This window comes from Sceloporus occidentalis, unplaced genomic scaffold, assembly GCF_023333645.1.
Source record: "Sceloporus occidentalis isolate IW3139 unplaced genomic scaffold, rSceOcc1.0.p SCAF_4, whole genome shotgun sequence".
Taxonomy (NCBI): domain Eukaryota; kingdom Metazoa; phylum Chordata; class Lepidosauria; order Squamata; family Phrynosomatidae; genus Sceloporus; species Sceloporus occidentalis.
In genome coordinates, this window is record NW_028316984.1 from 118,267,812 (window position 1) to 118,287,119 (window position 19,308).

Sequence of the window (19,308 nt, forward strand, 5' to 3'; positions counted from 1 at the left end):
GCTATTGCCTTTACCTGAGGCTAAGAGATTGTGACTTGCCCAAGGTCACCCACTGGGTTTATATGGACAAGCAGGAATTCAACCCCAGGTCTCAAAAGTCATAGTCTAATGCTCAAACCACTATACTATGCTAGCTCTAAGAAATTCTTAACCTGTACAATAAATGGATAGTCTATTCAGTTTTGTAGCACTAAAGGCAGAACAGATGCCAAAGTATATTGGGCATGAGTAGAGGAAAGGTCAGATGCATTTTCATGCTATCTTCCTTAGTAGTAAATATTAAAGTCCTTTTCAGAGTCTTATTCTTCCTGCCAGTCTGAGCTAAACATATCAGAGGGTGAAGCAGACTGGCAGCTTACCATGGCCTCTGGCCACTCCAGCTCCAGTCTGCCCCTGATCGTCCCAGGACAGTGGTGACTGGACACCATGGTTCCAAAGCCAGCCATGGTTGTCAACGGGGTGCCAGCAAGGAGTGGCTTTTTGCCTCTCCTTTTAGGCCCAGATAAGGGCCACCTTAGGTGGCCACGGAGCAGCTTCCAGCCAAACTTGGGGCATGGGGGCATGTGACATCTGCACGGCATGCCCCTGGACCAGCCAAAAGCTGCAGGTTTTGGCCTGTGTGCTTTGGACCAATGTCAAAACCCTCACAGAATACGAATGGAAGTGCTTCTTGCATTCTCCACCCTTCAGTACATGTATGGACAATATTTAGATTTTTGACTTCCTAGATCTACTGGAAATTGGCTTTATCTTTTTATAATATATAAAACCTTCCTCTCCCCGTCTCTTCATTATTTTCCCCTACCGATTTTGCCAACTATTTCATCACAAAGATCACCACTATTCAATCTGAGATAGTTCTTCCTGATTTGTCTTCTATCACTAATCTTCTGGCATCTTCAACCAAATACTATGTTTCCTCCTGTTTCTTTGGACAACTCTCCATGCTGCTGAACTCTTCCAAACCTGCAACCTGTTCTCTTGATCCAATTCCCTCTCATCTTCTAATCTCTATAGCTCCTTCTTTTCTACCCTCACTTCTCTATATCTTTAATCTCTATATATATACAGGCTCCTTCCCTTCAGACTTTAAACATGCTCTCATTTCCCCAATTCTGAAAAAACCTTTTCTTAACCCCTCTTCTTTGTCTAGCTATTATCCAATTTCTCTTCTTCCTTTTCATTCTAAGGTTTTGGAATGGGTCATTTATTCTCGTTGTCTTGAGTTTCTTGAACTCAACTCCATTCTAGATCCCTTTCAGTCCAGTTTCCGCCCATGGCACTCTACAGAGACAACCCTCACAAAGATCTCGAATGATCTTTTGCGGGCCAAGGCGAATGGCCTTTACTCTGTCCTTGTTCTTCTTGATTTGTCTGCGGCCTTCGACATGGATCACTGTCTCCTAGTTGATATACTTTCTGACCTCAGGTTCTTGGACTGTGTTCTTGATTGGTTTAAATCTTATTTGTCAGATAGATCTTTTGCAGTGGTCACGGGTGGTCAGACCTCATCCTCTGTTCCCTTATCTGTTGGACTCTGTTTTGGGTCCCCTACTGCTCTCTCTTTACACATTGTCCCTAGGAAAACTTATCAGTTCTTTTGGTTTTTCCTATCATATGTATGCTGATGACCCTCAGCTGTATTTTTCCACCCCTGACCTTTCTCCAGGACTTGAACAGCAAGTTTCATCTTGTCACACAGCTGTCTCTCACTGGATGCGCCATCGGCATTTGAAGCTCAACATATCCAAGACGGAGCTTCTTGTCTTTCCACCCTTCAATACTCCTTTACTGTTTCTGTTGATGACATCTGTATTTGACCGGTCCAGGAAGTCTGTAGTCTTGGCTTCATTATTGATTCTTCTCTGTCATGTATCCCCCAGATCCAGGCCACAGCCAAAGCCTGTAGATTCTTTCTCTACAATATTGCTAAAATCCATCCATTTCTCTCAGCCTCTTCTGCCAAGACTCTAGTTCACGCTCTGGTCATCTCGCAACTAGATTATTGCAACCTTCTTCTGGCAGGGCTTCCTCTCTCTCACCTCCATCCTTTAATTTCAACCCAGCATTCAGCTGCACACATTATTATATTTGCTCGCCGCTCTGAGCATGTTTCTCCTCTATTATCATCCCTTCACTGGCTCCTCTTCCCCTTCTGTATTGAGTATAAGGTTTTGTTGTTAACTTTTAAAGCTCTGCATGGGCTTCCCCTCCTTATTTATCTGAACTTCTTTCTCCCCACATTCCCACTTGGACTCCCCATTCTGGTAGTCAAGGTCTGCTGTCCCAGCCCAGGCTCTCCACTGCCCCGTCCCGAATTCGTCCCTTTTCACTTGCTGTCCCCACAAGCACGGGTCATCACTTCTTTAACCAGTTTCAAAACTGAGCTGAAGACTATATTGTTCAGGGAAGCGTTCCCAGGCATTGTGTCACTGTTTATCCGATTGTTATCTGATATTTTATTTTATTTGATCTCTGGTGTTCTCAGTCTGTTGCCTCCTTATTTTATCTAATTCTATCTTGTATTATTATCTATTGTTTTATATGTATTTTGTAGAACGTACGCCATTTCATTTTTATCAATTTTATTGTCTGTATGTATAGCGCTGTGTAAATCTACAGCACTATATAAATAAAGTATAACAATAATAATAATAATAATAATATACATTATTTATTTTTCTGGCCTCTGCATGTCTGTGGGGCTGATGAGTTTGGGCTGCAGTTTTCAGTCTCTAGTTCAGCTGATGCAGTTAATTTCTTTTCTAGTTTCCTTCTTGTTTATATTGAATCTATTGAAGGTATTGCTATTATATTTTATTTATTTAGAGTATTTATACACCTCTCTTCTGTCACAAAGGCTCTCAGAGTGGCTTACAAATTGTTAAGACATTACACAAAAGGAGAAGGGAATGGCAGTGGAGAAGGAGATCAAGCCCAGCAGATACAGACAGTTCTTCTCTCCCTCTAAGGCCAGAGTGGTGGCAGCTGGAATGGAGGGAAGACCTTTCATCTGTCTCTTGACAAAATATTGTTGTGCTTAAAGTATTCCATTAATTTAAATAAGCCTCTGTTATATGGATGTGTTGTTCAATTCTAGGTTTAGAGTGTTTGAGCATAGCTTTTATGGAACAAACAAATCAACCTGGAGCAAGTATGCAATGGAATAGCTGTACTATCACCACCACCATCATTATCTCAGATTTTTCCCTAGACTTGTTCCCTCAGGTGCTTAAAACATTAAAAAGATTACAATTAAAAACAAACAAAAAGTCAACATGAAAACCAAATTAAACTATTAACCAGGTTAAAACATACACCCTGAAAAGATTTTTGAAAAGTTAAACAATATAAATTCAAAAGAATAGAGCAGTTACAGTCCTTTTGTTAAAAGCTTTCAGTTTTAAAATCCTGTCTGAATAATAATAAAAAGTAGGTTTCCGCTGATGAAAAGAGAGCAAGAAGGGGGCCATTCTAGACATCCTAGGAAGGGAGTTTCACAATCAGGCAAAGGGGAAGCCACTTAGAGTAAAATAGTACAAGTATTAAAAAGCAATGTAGAGAAAGAGAAATATAGAAATATAATACATGAAACATGCAATATTTTAGCTACAAAAAATAGTGAAATGAGGACTACAAGTTAGAGTTGAAGCCAATGAAATCTGTAAGAAAGGAAGTAACTATAGATTTAGAAATGTTGTTTTATAATGTGGATATTGTTTATGTTTTTGTATTTGTTTAACCTAAGCAAAGAATGCAAGGGCAAAGTTGGACAAAGTTAATCCAAAAGACAGTAGAGAGAGGGTAGTAAGGGAAAGAAGAGGGAAATAGTATGTAGATGGAAGGTAAGAGCAGGTGAGAAAGGAAGAGAGAGAGAGATGTTGGAAGGAGGAGGAGAAGAAAAGAAGGGGTGCAGAAGTGAGAAGAGAGGGAAAGGTGAAGAGAGAAATTAGTAAGTGAACTAAGAGAAGTAGAAGGAAAAAAAGGCAGTTAGAAGGGGAAGGGAAGGAAGGATGCAGAAGAAAATTAACACTTATTATTATGCTATTAATACCAGTACGTGTATGTAAAGTAGGAAAGGTAAAATAGGATAGAAAATGTTACTAATTTTCATTATTTTTATAAAATTTGTATTCTATTGAATAGAGTTTGTATGTTTGTAAAAAAAAAAAAAGGAGGAGCAGTCACTTAGAAGGCCCTCTCTCATGTTCCTACTTATCATACCTGTGAAGGTGATGAGACTGAGAGAAGAGTCTCTCCTGTGAAACTCAGGGTCCAAAAAGGCTCAAATGTTAAAAATAACTTCACCCCCTGAAGCCCCTTGAACACTCCAAAAACCTTCCTTAGAGGGCTGGGAAATCTTCCTGAATATGTTTTCAGTGACATGGGGATCTATAGGGAAGAGGGAGAAGGGAAAAACTCCTAATGGTATCATGGTCAATTTAGTATTTGATCACTTCTTGTGCAGTGTCTAGAAAAGCCCCTTCACTGTAGAGAATCTGATTAGCAGTGTCATAGCTGCTCCTTGCAGCCTTCGCATATAATTCTTCAAACTTATGCAATACACTGTGTATCAGCTGCATCTAATTTCACTTTCTCATCAAACATATACAAATGTGTAGCCTCTGATCATCCCTACTTCTTTGACTGAATTTCTAACGGACAGAAGTGGACACACAGAAGACAAGGCTATGTGTAGTACTGGACCACACCTGTGAAACCACAATTATCTATGTTGGAAATCATACCTAGAAGAGTACTACACTAATGCTAGGCATGCAAATCATTCCCAGATTTTCTATATAACAATTTTATTATTTGGAATAATCAGTCATACAATACAAAAAAAAAAAAAAAGAAGAAGAAGAAGAAGAAGAAGAAGAAGAAGAAGAAGAAAGAAAAAGAAAAGAATGGCCATAGTTATTGAAACAATATAAATAATGCATAGCAGCAATCTGTAATCCAAAACAAGTCACTGATAGCCATTTGAAATTTTACCTTTCTCACAATGACTTCCTGTGAATCCAGAAGGACATGCACACTTGTTAGGGGCTATGCATGTCCCACCGTACCTACATCCTTCTTCACAAAATGCTGGAAAACAAAACAAAACAAAGCAACCAATGAACATTTATTTCATATATGTCTGTGTAATAACTTTAATATTTTCATGTAATTGTAAAATAATAAAGGTAAATAAATTCTAGCAAATATAATTTGTTAAAATCTGGAGAATGGTTATAAGAAGATGCAAAAAGCCTCAAGGAAAAATTACAACAAACTGTTAACAAATATTTGACATGGACAAATACAGAATGTAAAGAATATGGACATGGTATAGAACATTTTGGAACCAAGCCTAGCCACAGTAAGCCCAAAGATATATTTTCAAGTGAATACTATTAATAACTTTTAGAGTAGCAATGAGCATATTGAATAAATGAATTGTGTTAAGTTCCATACTTCATTTTAATGATTTGAGAAGTAGCTTCAGTTGTAATACCTGATCTTCCATGTAGCAATTAATTAGCAGTAAATGTCCTCCAAGTGTCCTGATTTGACAGGGACAGTCCCAATTAATCTTCTGTCATCCCACTTTTTAGCTGCTTTTAAAATGTTCCAATTGCTTTCTCATCCTCCCACTTTCACCCTTTGTCACTGGCTACTTCAATTGCAAACTGAATTCAAAACTGAAAAGTAGTTTGCACTTGGGTCACTAACCAGGTGAAAGAGAAGAGGAGGAGATGGAGTAGGCTTAGGAAAAAGTAAGCTTCTGCAGCCTCTCCTAGCTTGTATGTTATTCTTCTTTAATAACTTTTGCCATCTCAGACTCTGATGTTGTCTATATACATAGGATCTTGAAGAGTTTGATAGACATGTCCAAGAAAACTACATGATCATGGACTGCAATTGAGCAAACTGCAATATTATTGTCATAGGCCCAATATAGACAGGTACTCTGTGGCGTGGTGGCAGCGATACTAGGGTTAAGGACCACGCACCAACCGCATGGTCCCTAACCCTAGTACAGAGTGGCGGCATACTAATGGTGGCGTCCCATGTACATGGGTCCAGCCATTGTGATGTAGGTGCTGTGCGTTGCTTATGCCACAAGTGTGCCAGTGGCCCACTCATGACGTCACTGCGGCACCCTAAAAAGAACCCAGAAATACCAGGTTCTTTTTACTCCAGAGGGAAGCTGCGCAGTTTGGTGGCTGCGGCTTACCTCTGGAGGGAAATAGGCCACTGGCAGGGCACCTTTTTGGGCAGTCTGTCCCAGGCCATAGATTAATTTGAAATTTAAAAATTGCTGGCATCATAGCTATTCAAAGAACCTCAGAACTCCATTTGAAAACCTCACAAAGGTCCAGGGTCAGCCCATGTATGAGCCATGTGGTTCAGACCACAGAGCTGGCCTCAGTGCTTTCAGCACATTTAGCTACCAAATATTTGGTGAGCCACTGTTTCTATTGTCAACACCTACCACCATGTGTATTTTTCCACTTAAGGAAAAATGATATGATGTCAATATTCAGAATGATACAATGTCCAGCCCATGAAGATGCAGCAACCATGCTGAACAGAAAATATTTGAATTAGGCCTTAGGCATGCATTCAGCTACACTGCAAAGGGGAAATGAGCAAAAATCATAGATATGTATGCAGAACTATTTCTTTTGGCCCCCATAGATGTCACTGGAGTTTTGTGAAAGATTTTGGTAGAGGCACCCTGAGTGCTACATGCTCAAAAGGAATATTAATCAAGTCTTGTGCACTGCATTTCCCAAGGTACCCAGTAGGCTACAGAAGAGAAACTACAATGAATATTTAAAGAGTACCTTCTGCATCAGAGTTAAGAGCAAAGCCAACAAACCAGCCTGCAAACTGCAATCACAGATGGCAAAGAGAAACAGGAAATTGTTTTAAACAGGACTTAAAATGACATGAGACAGAATGGGTGCATGTACTCATCCATCATTTTTGCCCATAACAAAGTGGACAAAAACATGGCATTAGGGTTTAAATCCTAATTTAGGTGAGCAGAGAAAATGACACTACCGGGATTTTGTTAGGCTGCTTGAGCAGCCTGTGGCACTCTGTGGTACACCTTTTAGGCCTTTGTGTGGAAATGATGCATGTGACAGGGAAGTGAGAGTGAAGACATAGACAATAATTATCTCAAGATGAAACCCCTTAAAAGAGCTTTTCATGTCATTCTAGCTCTTATTTTGTATTGCAAACATATCTCAAAGAGAACAACCATTAGACAATAATGTTCTTCTGCATGCTCCACATGAACAAACAACAGTGGACCAGAGTTGGCATGGCAACGGGCAGAGCTAAAGCTACAGCAGAGAAAGAGAAGGAAGCAACCATCTTCTGAAAACTCAACATCATCATCCTGACAGAAACCGATGTCACAGCAGACATGCCAACTAGCCATACATCTTTCAATAAAATTACATGAGACACCATGGTGGTTTTGTAGACAAATTATACCAGCAAAAGGTCCCAGCTAAGCTATGAGAAATAGCAGCTCTTTTCGAAAACTACCCATCTTTTTGATGCTTCAGGATAGCAAGGCCCTGCAGTGTTTCAAAATTCATATTGTCATCTACGCTTTTGCATCTAGATTCAAGCTGCCTCGAAAACCACTGTACTAAATCACATTGCTATTTTATGTGGGAACACATTTGGGCATCTCTTGCTGATGCAGCTGACCAAAGTAAGGCCTTTCATTTCACTGTGACACACATTTAACTGTTTGTAATGTGATAACTTTTATGAATATGAATATGTAATATGACATAGGAGAATGGCATTTGGCCCACATGTATGAAGTATATTTCAGTTTTTCAGGTACAAATATTAACATGACACCCATTTTCAAATGCAAAGTTAGAAGATGCAGAATAATACAAAATACCTTATCCTTGAAAAACAAACAAACAAACAAACAAATAGAAGTTGAAATGTGCTTTGAAACCAATTCCAGAGCATTCAGGAAGAAAAAAAAATCAAGTGCAATACTAAGCCTGCTACCACACTGAAGAAATAAAGCAGTTCGACACCACTTTAATTTTAATGGCTCAATACTGTAGAAATATGGGATTTGTAGCTTATAGGGGCACCAGAGCACTCTGAAAGGAAAGGCTCAATATCTTACAAAACTACAAATCCCAGTGAAAATGTACTAAATAGTGTCATATTGCTTTATTTCTGTGGTGTGGATATACTCTAAGTCATTCTTCTTTCTGTGGTGCTCAAGAAAAATCTGTTTACTTCATAGTATCTGATCAGTCACACCAACACACCTTTAAGGAAGACATTTACCAGCTTACATTTTCAAACAATGTCTCTGGCATACTCAGAAAATCCTTGTGAAGTAGTATCTTTGTCCTTGCAAGGGACAAGTGGAGGACATTAAACATTATGTCCCACACTGCCCCTTTTATGAAGCAATAAGAAGAATGGCACTGGGTAACAATATTGATAGTGTCGTATGGCCAGAAGCATATTAACTACTTGCTGGCAGATACCAGTTATCAAGGGGCCATATTTACTTTGCTGTCTTTTAAAATTAGGAGAAAAACCTCTATCAACTAAAGTAGAGACCAGCGCAGGTTAGGTGGGCGGGGGGGGGGGTGTCGCCTTGGTACATAGGAACACCGTGTCCCTCACCAGGAACCACCTCCGACAGACCACCTATATTGAGTGTATTTACCTGACCCTAAAGGCTAGGGACAGTCTAGGGATTCTGTTAGTGTACCGGCCACCCCGTGCATTAGCGGACTCCCTTAACGAGCTGACACAGCTGGTTGCTGAGCTGATGTTGGAGACGCCCAGGCTTCTTGTCCTGGGTGACTTCAACATCTCCCTCACGGCCAGCTCTGTTCCATCTGGTGCGGCTCGGGAATTCATGGAGACCATGGCGGCCATGGGCCTGTCCCAGCTGATACAGGGTCCTACGCATTGTGCGGGTAATACTCTCGATTTGGTCTTCTGTTCGGAGGCGGAAAATCCGTGGGTGGAAATAGCCAATATTTCCCCCTTGTCATGGACGGATCATTTCCTGGTAGAGGCGAAAATCAAGGCCTCTACCCAGATCCCCCCCGGGGGTGGTGGACCTATTCGGATGGTCCACCCTCGAAGGCTGATGGAACCTGAGAGGTTCCAAGAAGCCTTAGAGGGGCTCACGGTTGGAAATGACGGCGACTCTGTTGATGCCCTTACCGGTATCTGGAATACCGGTCTTTCGGGGGCTATACACAGAATCGCTCCCAAGCGCCCTCTCAGGCCCGCTTCCAAACGTAAGCCCTGGTATACGGAAGATCTCCGGGCCAGGAAGCGGGTCCTGCGACGGCTAGAGTACCGTTGGCGGAAACACCTTTGCTTCGACGACAAGACTCTCCTAGACCGACTATTAAAGGACTATGGAGAGGCAATACGAGCAACAAAGAATTCGTTCTATGGTGCTCGTATTGCGTCCGCGGAGTCGCGTCCGGCAGAGTTGTTCAGGGTGGTCAGGGAGCTAACTCAGCTCCCTCCCGCCCTGAACCAGATCCTTGAACCTTCTAAGGCCTGCTGTGACTTGTTTAATGACTTTTTCGTGGATAAAACTTCTCGTATAAGCGAAGGTCTGAACGCCGACGTTTTGGCAGAACCTAGGGTAGAAGTGTCCAGAGCCTCTGTGGACTATCTTACACTGGATCAGTTTGAGTTGGTGAGTACCGAGGATGTGGACAAGATCCTCGGAAGTGTTCAGAAGACGACCTGCTCCCTCGATCCCTGTCCCTCATGGTTAGCGGCCCAAGGGGGACCGGCGGTAACGTCCTTGCTACGCCGGATAATTAATACATCTCTCAGGGATGGGCGATTTCCATCGGATCTTAAATTGGCCATAGTAAGACCGATCCTAAAAAAGCCCTCCCTTGACCCCCTGGTTCATAATAATTATCGGCCTGTTTCGCTGCTACCATTTTTGGGAAAGGTGATCGAGAGGGCGGTTGCGATCCAGCTTCAGGCGGTCTTGGATGAAACGGATTATCTGGACCCATTTCAAACTGGCTTCCGGGCGGGTCACGGGGTTGAGACGGCCATGGTCGCCTTGGTCGATGATCTCCGTCTGAGCATTGACGGGGGAAGCGTGTCCCTGTTGGTGCTCTTGGACATCTCAGCGGCTTTCGATACCATAGACCATGGTATCCTTCTGGGGCGCCTGGCTGAGGTGGGAATCGGGGGCACTGCGCTCCAGTGGTTCCGCTCCTACCTCTCTGGGAGGTCCCAGATGGTGCAGCTGGGAGACGTGTGCTCCAGCGAGCGGGCCCTTAAAACCGGGGTCCCTCAAGGAGCCATTCTGTCTCCCATGCTATTTAACATTTACATGAAACCGCTGGGAGAGATCATCCGGAGACATGGGGCGCGGGGTTATCAGTACACTGATGACACCCAAATTATTTTCTCTATGTCTCCGACTGATGCAGTGACCGGGGATGGCGTCTCTCCTCTCGTGGCCTGTCTAGAGTCAGTAATGGGCTGGATGAGGGAAAACCGACTCAAACTTAATCCAGAGAAAACGGAGGTACTGGTGATAGGTTCCCCTGGTCCAGGAATGGCGGTGGTTCCACCTGTCCTGAACGGGGTCACGCTCCCCGTGAAGGACTCAGTGCGCAGTCTGGGGGTGCTTCTTGACTCGTCCCTTCACCTGACTGCTCAGGTGAATGCGACGGTCAGGAGTACCTGTTATCAGCTTCAGCTGATTCGCCAGCTGCGCCCATACCTGGCCCAGAGGGACCTTGAAACTATCGTACATGCTCTGGTAACTTCGAGACTGGATTTCTGCAATGTACTGTACATGGGGCAACCCTTATACCAAACTCGGAAGCTGCAAATGGCGCAGAACATGGCAGCGCGGCTGGTCACTGGTGTCCCCAGGACCAGCCATATAACACCTGTGCTTAAAGATCTCCATTGGCTGCCCGTCCGCTTCCGAGCTCAATATAAGGCATTGGTTATTACCTATAAAGCCCTAAATGGCTTGGGCCCAGGTTTCCTGAAGGACCGCCTCTCCCCGTACATTCCGCCTCGCACCCTCAGAACATCTGGGCAGCAACTCCTGAAGGTGCCTGGGGCCAGGTTGGCTGTTACTGCCAGAAGATCCTTTTCCACAGCTGCCCCAGCCCTTTGGAATATGCTGCCCATCGAGCTCCGCTCATCTACCACCCTGGCCCAATTCAGGAAGGGTCTTAAAACCTTCCTATTTAATCAGGCATTCCCCGACTAAATATCCTATGGGCCTCCCTCCTCTCTCGTCGCCGTGAGGTTGGGCTAAGGGGCTTTTTATTGTTTTTAAGGATTGTTATTATGTTTATGGTTTTGGCTGTTTTTAACCTTGTATGATGTTTGCACCTTGGTGCTCTTGTAAGCCGCCCTGATCGTTTGGAAGGGCGGGGTATAAATAAAAATTTTATTTTATTATTTATTTTAGAGACCTGTCCAAATTGCAGTTTTAGAATTAGCATTAGCATTTGATATATTTTACTGGCTTTGTAACAACTATAAGACATAGTAGAATGTACAGTTTTATTTATATTTTATGTGTTTGTTGATGTTCATGTCATATTCTGACTTTTTTCCATAACTGGAACTCAATACGATTTCTTGTGTTATGCACTATGGTTACAACAATAAATTTACGGTACTTACAGTCTTTACTAGCATAGGAGATTATCACACGAGGCTAAAAAGCAGAATTTTAAAAAGATAAAAGTATTTTGGCTGGCACTCAACGTATGACGTTTTGTCTGTCCTGCTGTTACCTTCCATTTAATTCATTTCTCTTGTGTACCTTTTAACTGATTGGCAAAACCTGTCAATAAGCCTTCAATCTTTCTGATATTGGTTGATTGCTTTGTCGCAGTAGCTTCCTTCAGGGCACTTCTGCTTCCCAGGTAGTCATGTGGTTCTGCTTCTGTTTCCCTCTCCCCCTGCTCCTGACAGTGATCCTGGTTGCCGACACCTTACCAAAGCCAATTATTGTTTGCTGTTTGGAAGGTATTGACAGTAGGGATAGCTTGTTCCTTGCTTCTTCTCCTCCCCCACCATCCCTGCATCCCTTGCTCCCTGTTGCTCCTGCTACCCATGTTACTGCCTGATCTCCCTTCCTCACACCACTTTCTACCTCCCTTTGCCTCATCTCCTGCCAGTTGCTGCCTTCCACTGCCTGATCCCTCCTTCTCCATGCCACCTGCCTCCCCACCACCTGATCTCCTTCCCTGCACCACTTACAGTTCCCCACCGCTTGATCTCCTTTCCCCACACTACCATCTGCCTCCCCTGTTGTCTGATCTTCCTTTCCCTGTCACTTGCTACCAACCACTGCCTGATCTCCCTTCTCTATGCCATCTGTTGCGTGCACCACCTGATCTCCCATCTCCACACAACCTGCTGCTCCCCACTGCTTGATCTCTTTTCCACACACTACCAGCTGCCCCCCACTGGCTGATCTCCCTTTCCCCTGTCATTTGCCATCCACACTGCTTGATTTTCCTTCCCCATGCCGCCTTCCACCCTCTCCACCTGATCTTCCTTCCTCACACCACCAGCTGCCCCCAACCACCTGAACCTCCTTCCCTGTGCCACCTGCTGCCTCCCACGCTGCCTGATTTGTCTCCCCACCATCTACAGGACCTAAATAGGGCAACAGTGGAGAGGGAGCAGGGCAATATGGATGTTGGTGCACCATACAGTGGATCACAATACTGATATTGAATCAGAGGTGTGATAAAGACTGCTTTAATACAAGCATGTTTCCATCTGCTCCAAAAATGGAATTGTTGCACTATAGAAGCTTCATGTGATAATCTCCTCAGTTTCTACAAGCAATAAAGAAAAGCAGCACACAATTTCATCTGTGTAACCACACCATTCAGATTAAATGTCCTTCCACCCTATCTTTTTTCTAGACAGATGTACAGAGAGAAAAGATTGTAAACTGCATTTGCTCATGACAAATTGGCCTAAAATAGAAGTGAATAGGAAAGGACTTTAATAAAGGGAAGAGAGGAAATCAGAAGAGAAGAATGGGACAGAAATATGCAAGGAAATATTTGGGAAACATTGAAGTATTTACCATTTAATTTTCCTGTGTTCCTGGATCTGAGGGACACCAATGAGGCAGAGACTTGACAGGTTTAGATGTCTATTATTTTACTTTGCTTTTTATTCCCTAAAAATATAGCACTGGTGTTGAAGCAATCTGCCTTAAATCAGAAATATGATATGGCAGTTGGAGAGTAAAACAATGCAAAAAATGTGGCTTTAAATACAAAGCAGAAAGATACCTTATCAGCAGAAATGCAAATGGTTATTTGTCTGCTTAAATATTATAAAATTATATCCAACATGACTGGAAAAACAGGGGGAAATTATACTGATTGCTAAGTGATATTACAGAATTTACTCTCTCACACACATACTCACTCACACAACAGAGCATAACTAATTCAGTTCACATTTCATCCTTTCTTGGGAAATTAAATTGCTTAGTACTTGAGAAAAATTTGAAACAACTAAATCTTTATTAGCCTTAGAGAGATCACTAAGTAGAAATGAGATCGAATTAACATTAAGATGCAATACAGTATGAAGGGAATTAGTATTCATAGCACAAGTTACTGAGATCAGCTCTTCTGTAGAAAGAAGTGCACAAAAGGAATTACCAGTCTTTTTACAAAATTATGATGATTTCATCTCTTGTGCTTCTATTGTTTCAAGGTAACAGAAGTTATGGGATCTTTTCGACTGTTTGACTATTTTGTCAGTTGTTTGCATCTTTCCATCTTCAGCAACATATAGGCGCATTACAGACCGCCAGATTGCAGCGGTCTGCTGCTGCCGCCGCTTGCACCATCCGAGAGCCACAGCCTTTAAACGGCGCGGCTCCCGGACGCTGCCGAGAAGGAGCGTGGAAATCACGCTCCTTCTGAGGCTCCGGAAGAGGCGCCGCAAAGCGCAAGGGGCGCATTTGTGGCCTCATTTCCAGGGCAACACATGCGGACGCAACGCATGCAGCACGTGAAGATGGCGGCGCCCGTGTGTATGGGGCACCGCCATCTTTACGCCCTCATCACGTGCTAGGGGTGAGGCCGGTGTGGATGCTAGGTCCTCGGCCAATCCCTAGCACGTGACGGGGACGTATTAAAGGCCTGTCTATAACGCGCCATATACTTCATTCACTCACTCTTTAAATGCCTTCTTTCTGATAGGTTTATAAGCAGTGATTTAGTTCAATTATTCTATTATATTCTATTATAATTACATGAAGGATCTGTTCCGGATTCCCCTACATAAGGGGAAATCTGCATATGCTCGCATCCCATTGGAAACAATGGGTCACATGCACACGGTGGAGCAGTGTGTGAGCCATTGTTTTTCTCACTGCGCGGCTTTCGCTTATGCTGGAAGCCATATATAGTGCGCCCGCATATGGCTCAGGTGCACTGTATATAACAAATTTGTATTATACTACATTATACAGTAAAATTCAGTATGTGGGGGTGGGGGTGTTCAGACGCATGCCCCAATGATGCTCCTATGTTGGCATCACACTGCCTGCACACTCATATGGTGGGCAGCATCATGGCACTCCTTTAGTGTGGCGTTTATATGCTGCACACTGGAAGGAGCGCTGAAAAGTGCCACGGCGGTGGCAAGGGCAGCTTTTTGCGAGCTCTAAAAGGAAAAGCATTTTGCCATTTTTTTTAGAACCAGCAGATCAGGGCCATGGCATGAAGTTGTCTTGGCTCTGATCCAGCACTGAAAGGAGCAGCAGAATGCTGCTGTAGTGGGATGGTTCCCATAGAAATCTGACAGGAAAAAGGAATCTGTTGGGGTGTTAATTCTATAAAACTACATCGTATGCTTGGTTGCATGTGTGTGTGTGTAAACAAACAAACAAACTGGTTTAAGAGAACCAGAGTCAAAGATTTGGGACTTTTTTTTTTTTACTAGGCATGACTATAACATCACTTACCACATCTCTTGAACTTTCCTGCAGCTTCTATGGGGCAAAACAGATAGTATCTCTGTGGCAGCTTTCTGCTGCTTCTTTTTGGGCCAGCAAACTGTGGCATGTGGTTGTTGTGGCTCCAATCTGGCTTTCTCAGGGGCAGCTTCAAGCTTCCCCCCTTAGGGCTATCTGTTTCGGCCCTATGGCCCAGTACAGACTGGTTCTGAAGGATGCCCTTATCACATGCGAGGGGCACCCCACCCACACGTTCCTCGCACTGTGGCGCACTCGTTATGCTGCCACTACGGCATAGAAAGAACCCACTTTTTGCGGGTTCTTTTTCCGCCGGCGGGAAGCCTCATCCTTTGGCAGCTGAGGCTTCCCTCCGGTGGAAAACCAGGCGCCGGCAGGCCGCCCCTTTTGGGAGGTCTGTACCCCGTCAATATTTCCTTTAAATTTAGCTGCTATGCCCACTGTAACTCTTGGAGAAACTGATTTTGCTAGCAAGCCAGTATTTTATGTGTCATCCCTGCTATAATCTAAAGTATTTTGGTATGGCTTCATCTTGAGTCTTGTTTTATATTTTAGATATTGCATAATTATAGCAGATTGATACCACTGCAGCTGCCCAGCTTCATCCTGGAATGTATTGTTTGATGAGGTACTTAGAATTATCCATTGCACTTCCTTGACCTATAGCACTGGGGTTTTCTGCCACAAGATTCTAAGTTTTTCACAAAGCTACATGTCCCAAAATGGCACCATGTCAGTTAAAGTGGATTCACAACACTAACTGTGTAGTATGGATACATTGTTTCTTCTATTGGACTGGAATAAATCCTGTATCACATAGGATGTGACCTGATTTTAAGGGAAGTAATCCCAGATATAAATGTTTGTACCTTGAAGTTCTCCTTTTGAGCGAAAAGGGGTTATATGACTTTATTCAGTGAAACAAGGGGAAAACAAAGAGAACAACACATGTGCAAGTTTGTTATCATGTATTTTATCAAAATACTTACTAGGTCTACGAAAAGTTATAGAAGTTTGAAAAATTATCTTCTATTGAAGGCTCTGGGACATAGCAGAAACTTCCATGAATGGAAGGAGAGAAGCAATTTTTGCTGATTGTCTCTTTCTCTTCTGCAGCCCCATGTAGCCCTGAAACTGAGCTCTACAGGATTAGGGGAGCTGCTCTTGAACAGCATGTGAGTGGTACAGTAGGCTGCAACTAGAAAGCAGAACTTAAAATCTGCCTTTCTTCTGTCTCTTTTCAAAGAAACCTCCACTGATTCAATGGGTTTCAAGAACAAATAGTCAGCACTAAACACAACTCATCATTCAATGCCAAGATATGATCTTTACTGGAAAATGTTTCAGTTTGGGTCTGTCGTTCTCTATGTTAGAAATATGCTTTTTCCTCCCCCTCTGTTATTTCATCTAAATGCAGTAAAAAGTCATGTGATCCTGTCAAATAAGAAAGACACTTTTCAGGGTATAACTACTATCAGGCACAGTATACATTGTGATAGTACAGGATTTTCACTGACTGCAAAGACAGTGGTTTGGGATTATGCAGTCACATCATTATCATGTTATGCTATTATATCAGGCGAGTATTGTAACCTTTTAACAGATTAGAAGCAAAGCAGTGACAAATCACAAATCCCTCAAAACCTCAGTTTTGGCTACATAAGTGGATTTATATCTGCTGTGTTTGAAGGTATTTCCAGTGTTGTATGCAGGTTAGCTGTGCAGTAATCACAGAAAGTACCTTCTGCTGGTACTGAGGGATGGGATGGTGGGACAGAAATCAGCTTCCTAGCCATACAGTTAATATGGTAAAATGTGTTCATGTAGCATAACTGCAGATTTCTCATGCAGTAGCCTGTCTTTGAACTTCCACTTCTTATTAAGTCGTATAGTCATTTCTGTGAAAAGACCTGTGCTGTGTTTCAGACCCTTCAGCATCACAATTTTGTCAGGGGACAACATAATACTTCAGTATGAGTCCCACATAGCAGGTTCCTGGTAGTCTCAGACTGCTAAGTGTAAACATGACAAATCCCTATAGAGGCTGGTATCATTAATATATTTTATCCCTCTGCCTGTTTACAGGTAAAAATGACTTGTTAGAAAAGTACTTACTGAATCTGCAACAGAAGTCTTTATTGAGAAAATTAAATGTGAAACTTGCTAGAATAAAATCTCAAGGGATACCATACATTTCAGTGATACAAAACTACAAGCTGAAAAGTAATTTCCAGAATCCCAGTTAGAAACAAACAAAAAATACCCTTTGGTTTTTTGTGGGTTTTTTGGTCTATGTGGCCATGTTCTAGAAGAGTTTCTTCCTGACGTTTCACCAGCATCTGTGACATCTGAAGATGCCAGCCAGAGATGCTGGCGAAACATCAGGAAGAAACTCTTCTAGAACATGGCCACATAGACCGAAAAACCCACAAAAAACCATGGATGCCGGCCATGAAAGCCTTCGACTTAACAATACCCTTTGTTTTCAGTGGGAGTTAAGTAGTGATGCAGTCCACAGCAATATGCCTTTCTCATTTGTTTCTTTTAAGATTGGAGAGGAAAATGTTTCTTCTTTGGCTTTCTGTTTAATTGACAGATTGCCAAGGTCCAAAGGCATAATTTGTTCAGGATATTACACCTTTAACTACTGTTCTATGTAGGATGACTTGATACAAAGGAGAACAGTAGTCCTAGGCTCTAAACTGCTGTATAGAAGTATGAATTTTAACAGGATCAACTAGTAATCAGAAAAGCTGCATCTGCTGTTAACTTCTACTTCATCCATAGTGTTAAAGGTATTCCATATCCAGTCCGTTCTTTCAACCATTTCCTACTCTCCAACATTTCACAGGTGAAAACTGGTGAAAACAAGTGAATGTTCTGAGAAAAGTGTGGGATGTAAATAAATAAATAAAGGGGGCATCTGTGGCCAAGCAACATCAGAATGTGGTAAAGGTGGCAAAATGTTTTAATGAGGAAGAACACATAAGCTCGGAGAGGATGCAGCAGTTTGATTTTGTCTGAATTCCCTGAGAAAGATTCTGGCCCCTTCTCTCTTCTCCCACTACTGAATCAATTGAGCGTGCAAACTACTTGAACTCAGCTTGCAGCGACTGAAATAAGCTGAGTACAAAGGGGGGAAAGTGAGACATTTCAAAAGCAGCTAAAAATGTAGGACAAAAGAAGGTTAATCAAGACTGCTCTTACCAAACTGGGACAGTTATACCGTATGCAAACTTGTTTCCAAAGTTATTAAATTATGTATCTAGACAATGAAGTATGAAACAAAAGAATTTTGTGCAACTTTTTCATAAGAACAAAATGATGACTATAGTGATCTTTCAGTTTACAGTTTACTTTAAAAGTTGCTCCAGTTGAAATTTCCCCTGGCAGCACATCCCCAGCCTCAAAGCCATACCATCCTCATAATGCAAGCATCGACCTGTCCTTGCAAAACCATGCGGGTATATGCACAAATGGGCTTCATGAGACTTTCAAGGAAAAGCTGAACTGGCCTCTTACAATGATAAGAATGCAAAGAACTACCACAGGGTCAAAATCAGAAAAGGAACATTGATTTTATAGTCCTCCACTATCTGGAATTACAATATCAGTTCTGCTTAATGGCACATACTGATTTTTCTGCCTTATCTCTGAGGTTATTGTGCACCCTCCTTTCTCTCTGTCTCTCAGCCAAGCAAGTTTTTCTTCTGATTCTTTGTCTAATAAAATTACAGTTTTGGCTGATCCTTCCTGTGGGGACCCTTTTTGGCTCTGCACTTGGCCAAGAAACAAACAGAATTGAAACATTATTCAAAGTCATGGTAGCAGTCATGCCTTATTTTTATTTTATTTTCCCCATTTTATCATTATACATGTCAGAGTACAAAATATATGTTCAGGATTTTGAGAGTAACCTTAAGTATATTGTAGAAAATGGTATTGTTCAGTGTTTTGGGTGACATGTTGGTTTCCCCCCATGTTTTGCAAATGCTTATAGCTGCAGATTTGTTTTATCTCTTATCTTGTAGACTTCTGGGTGGTACAAAAAAGTAGTCAATAAATGAATGCAGTAATACTTCACAAATACAAAAAGCAAAAGCATGGTACTTGTCTGGTGAAACCACATATAAACTAAGAATATTTCACATGCTCAAAATTTAATGAAAATAATAAGTCATAAAATGCTTCAATGAATATAATAAAAGAATAGTAGATTATGAAGAAATGCATCATTATACTGTCTCTACCTCAAAATGAGCAGC

The 19,308-nt window shown here is 42.2% G+C and overlaps 1 protein-coding gene across 5 annotated transcripts in view; it reads right to left on the reverse strand.

The window, feature by feature from the left end:
• Window positions 1-19,308, reverse strand: part of NELL1 (neural EGFL like 1) — a 630,714-nt gene that overhangs the window by 116,947 nt on the left and 494,459 nt on the right. For 4 of the 5 annotated variants that reach the window (XM_089521359.1, XM_089521360.1, XM_089521357.1 and 1 more), the window contains exon 15: window positions 4,999-5,094. The exons of the other annotated variant lie outside the window; for it this stretch is intronic. In XM_089521359.1, the coding sequence (XP_089377485.1) occupies window positions 4,999-5,094 (96 nt within the window). The remainder of the gene's footprint in view (window positions 1-4,998; window positions 5,095-19,308) is intronic. 5 annotated transcript variants of the gene reach the window in all.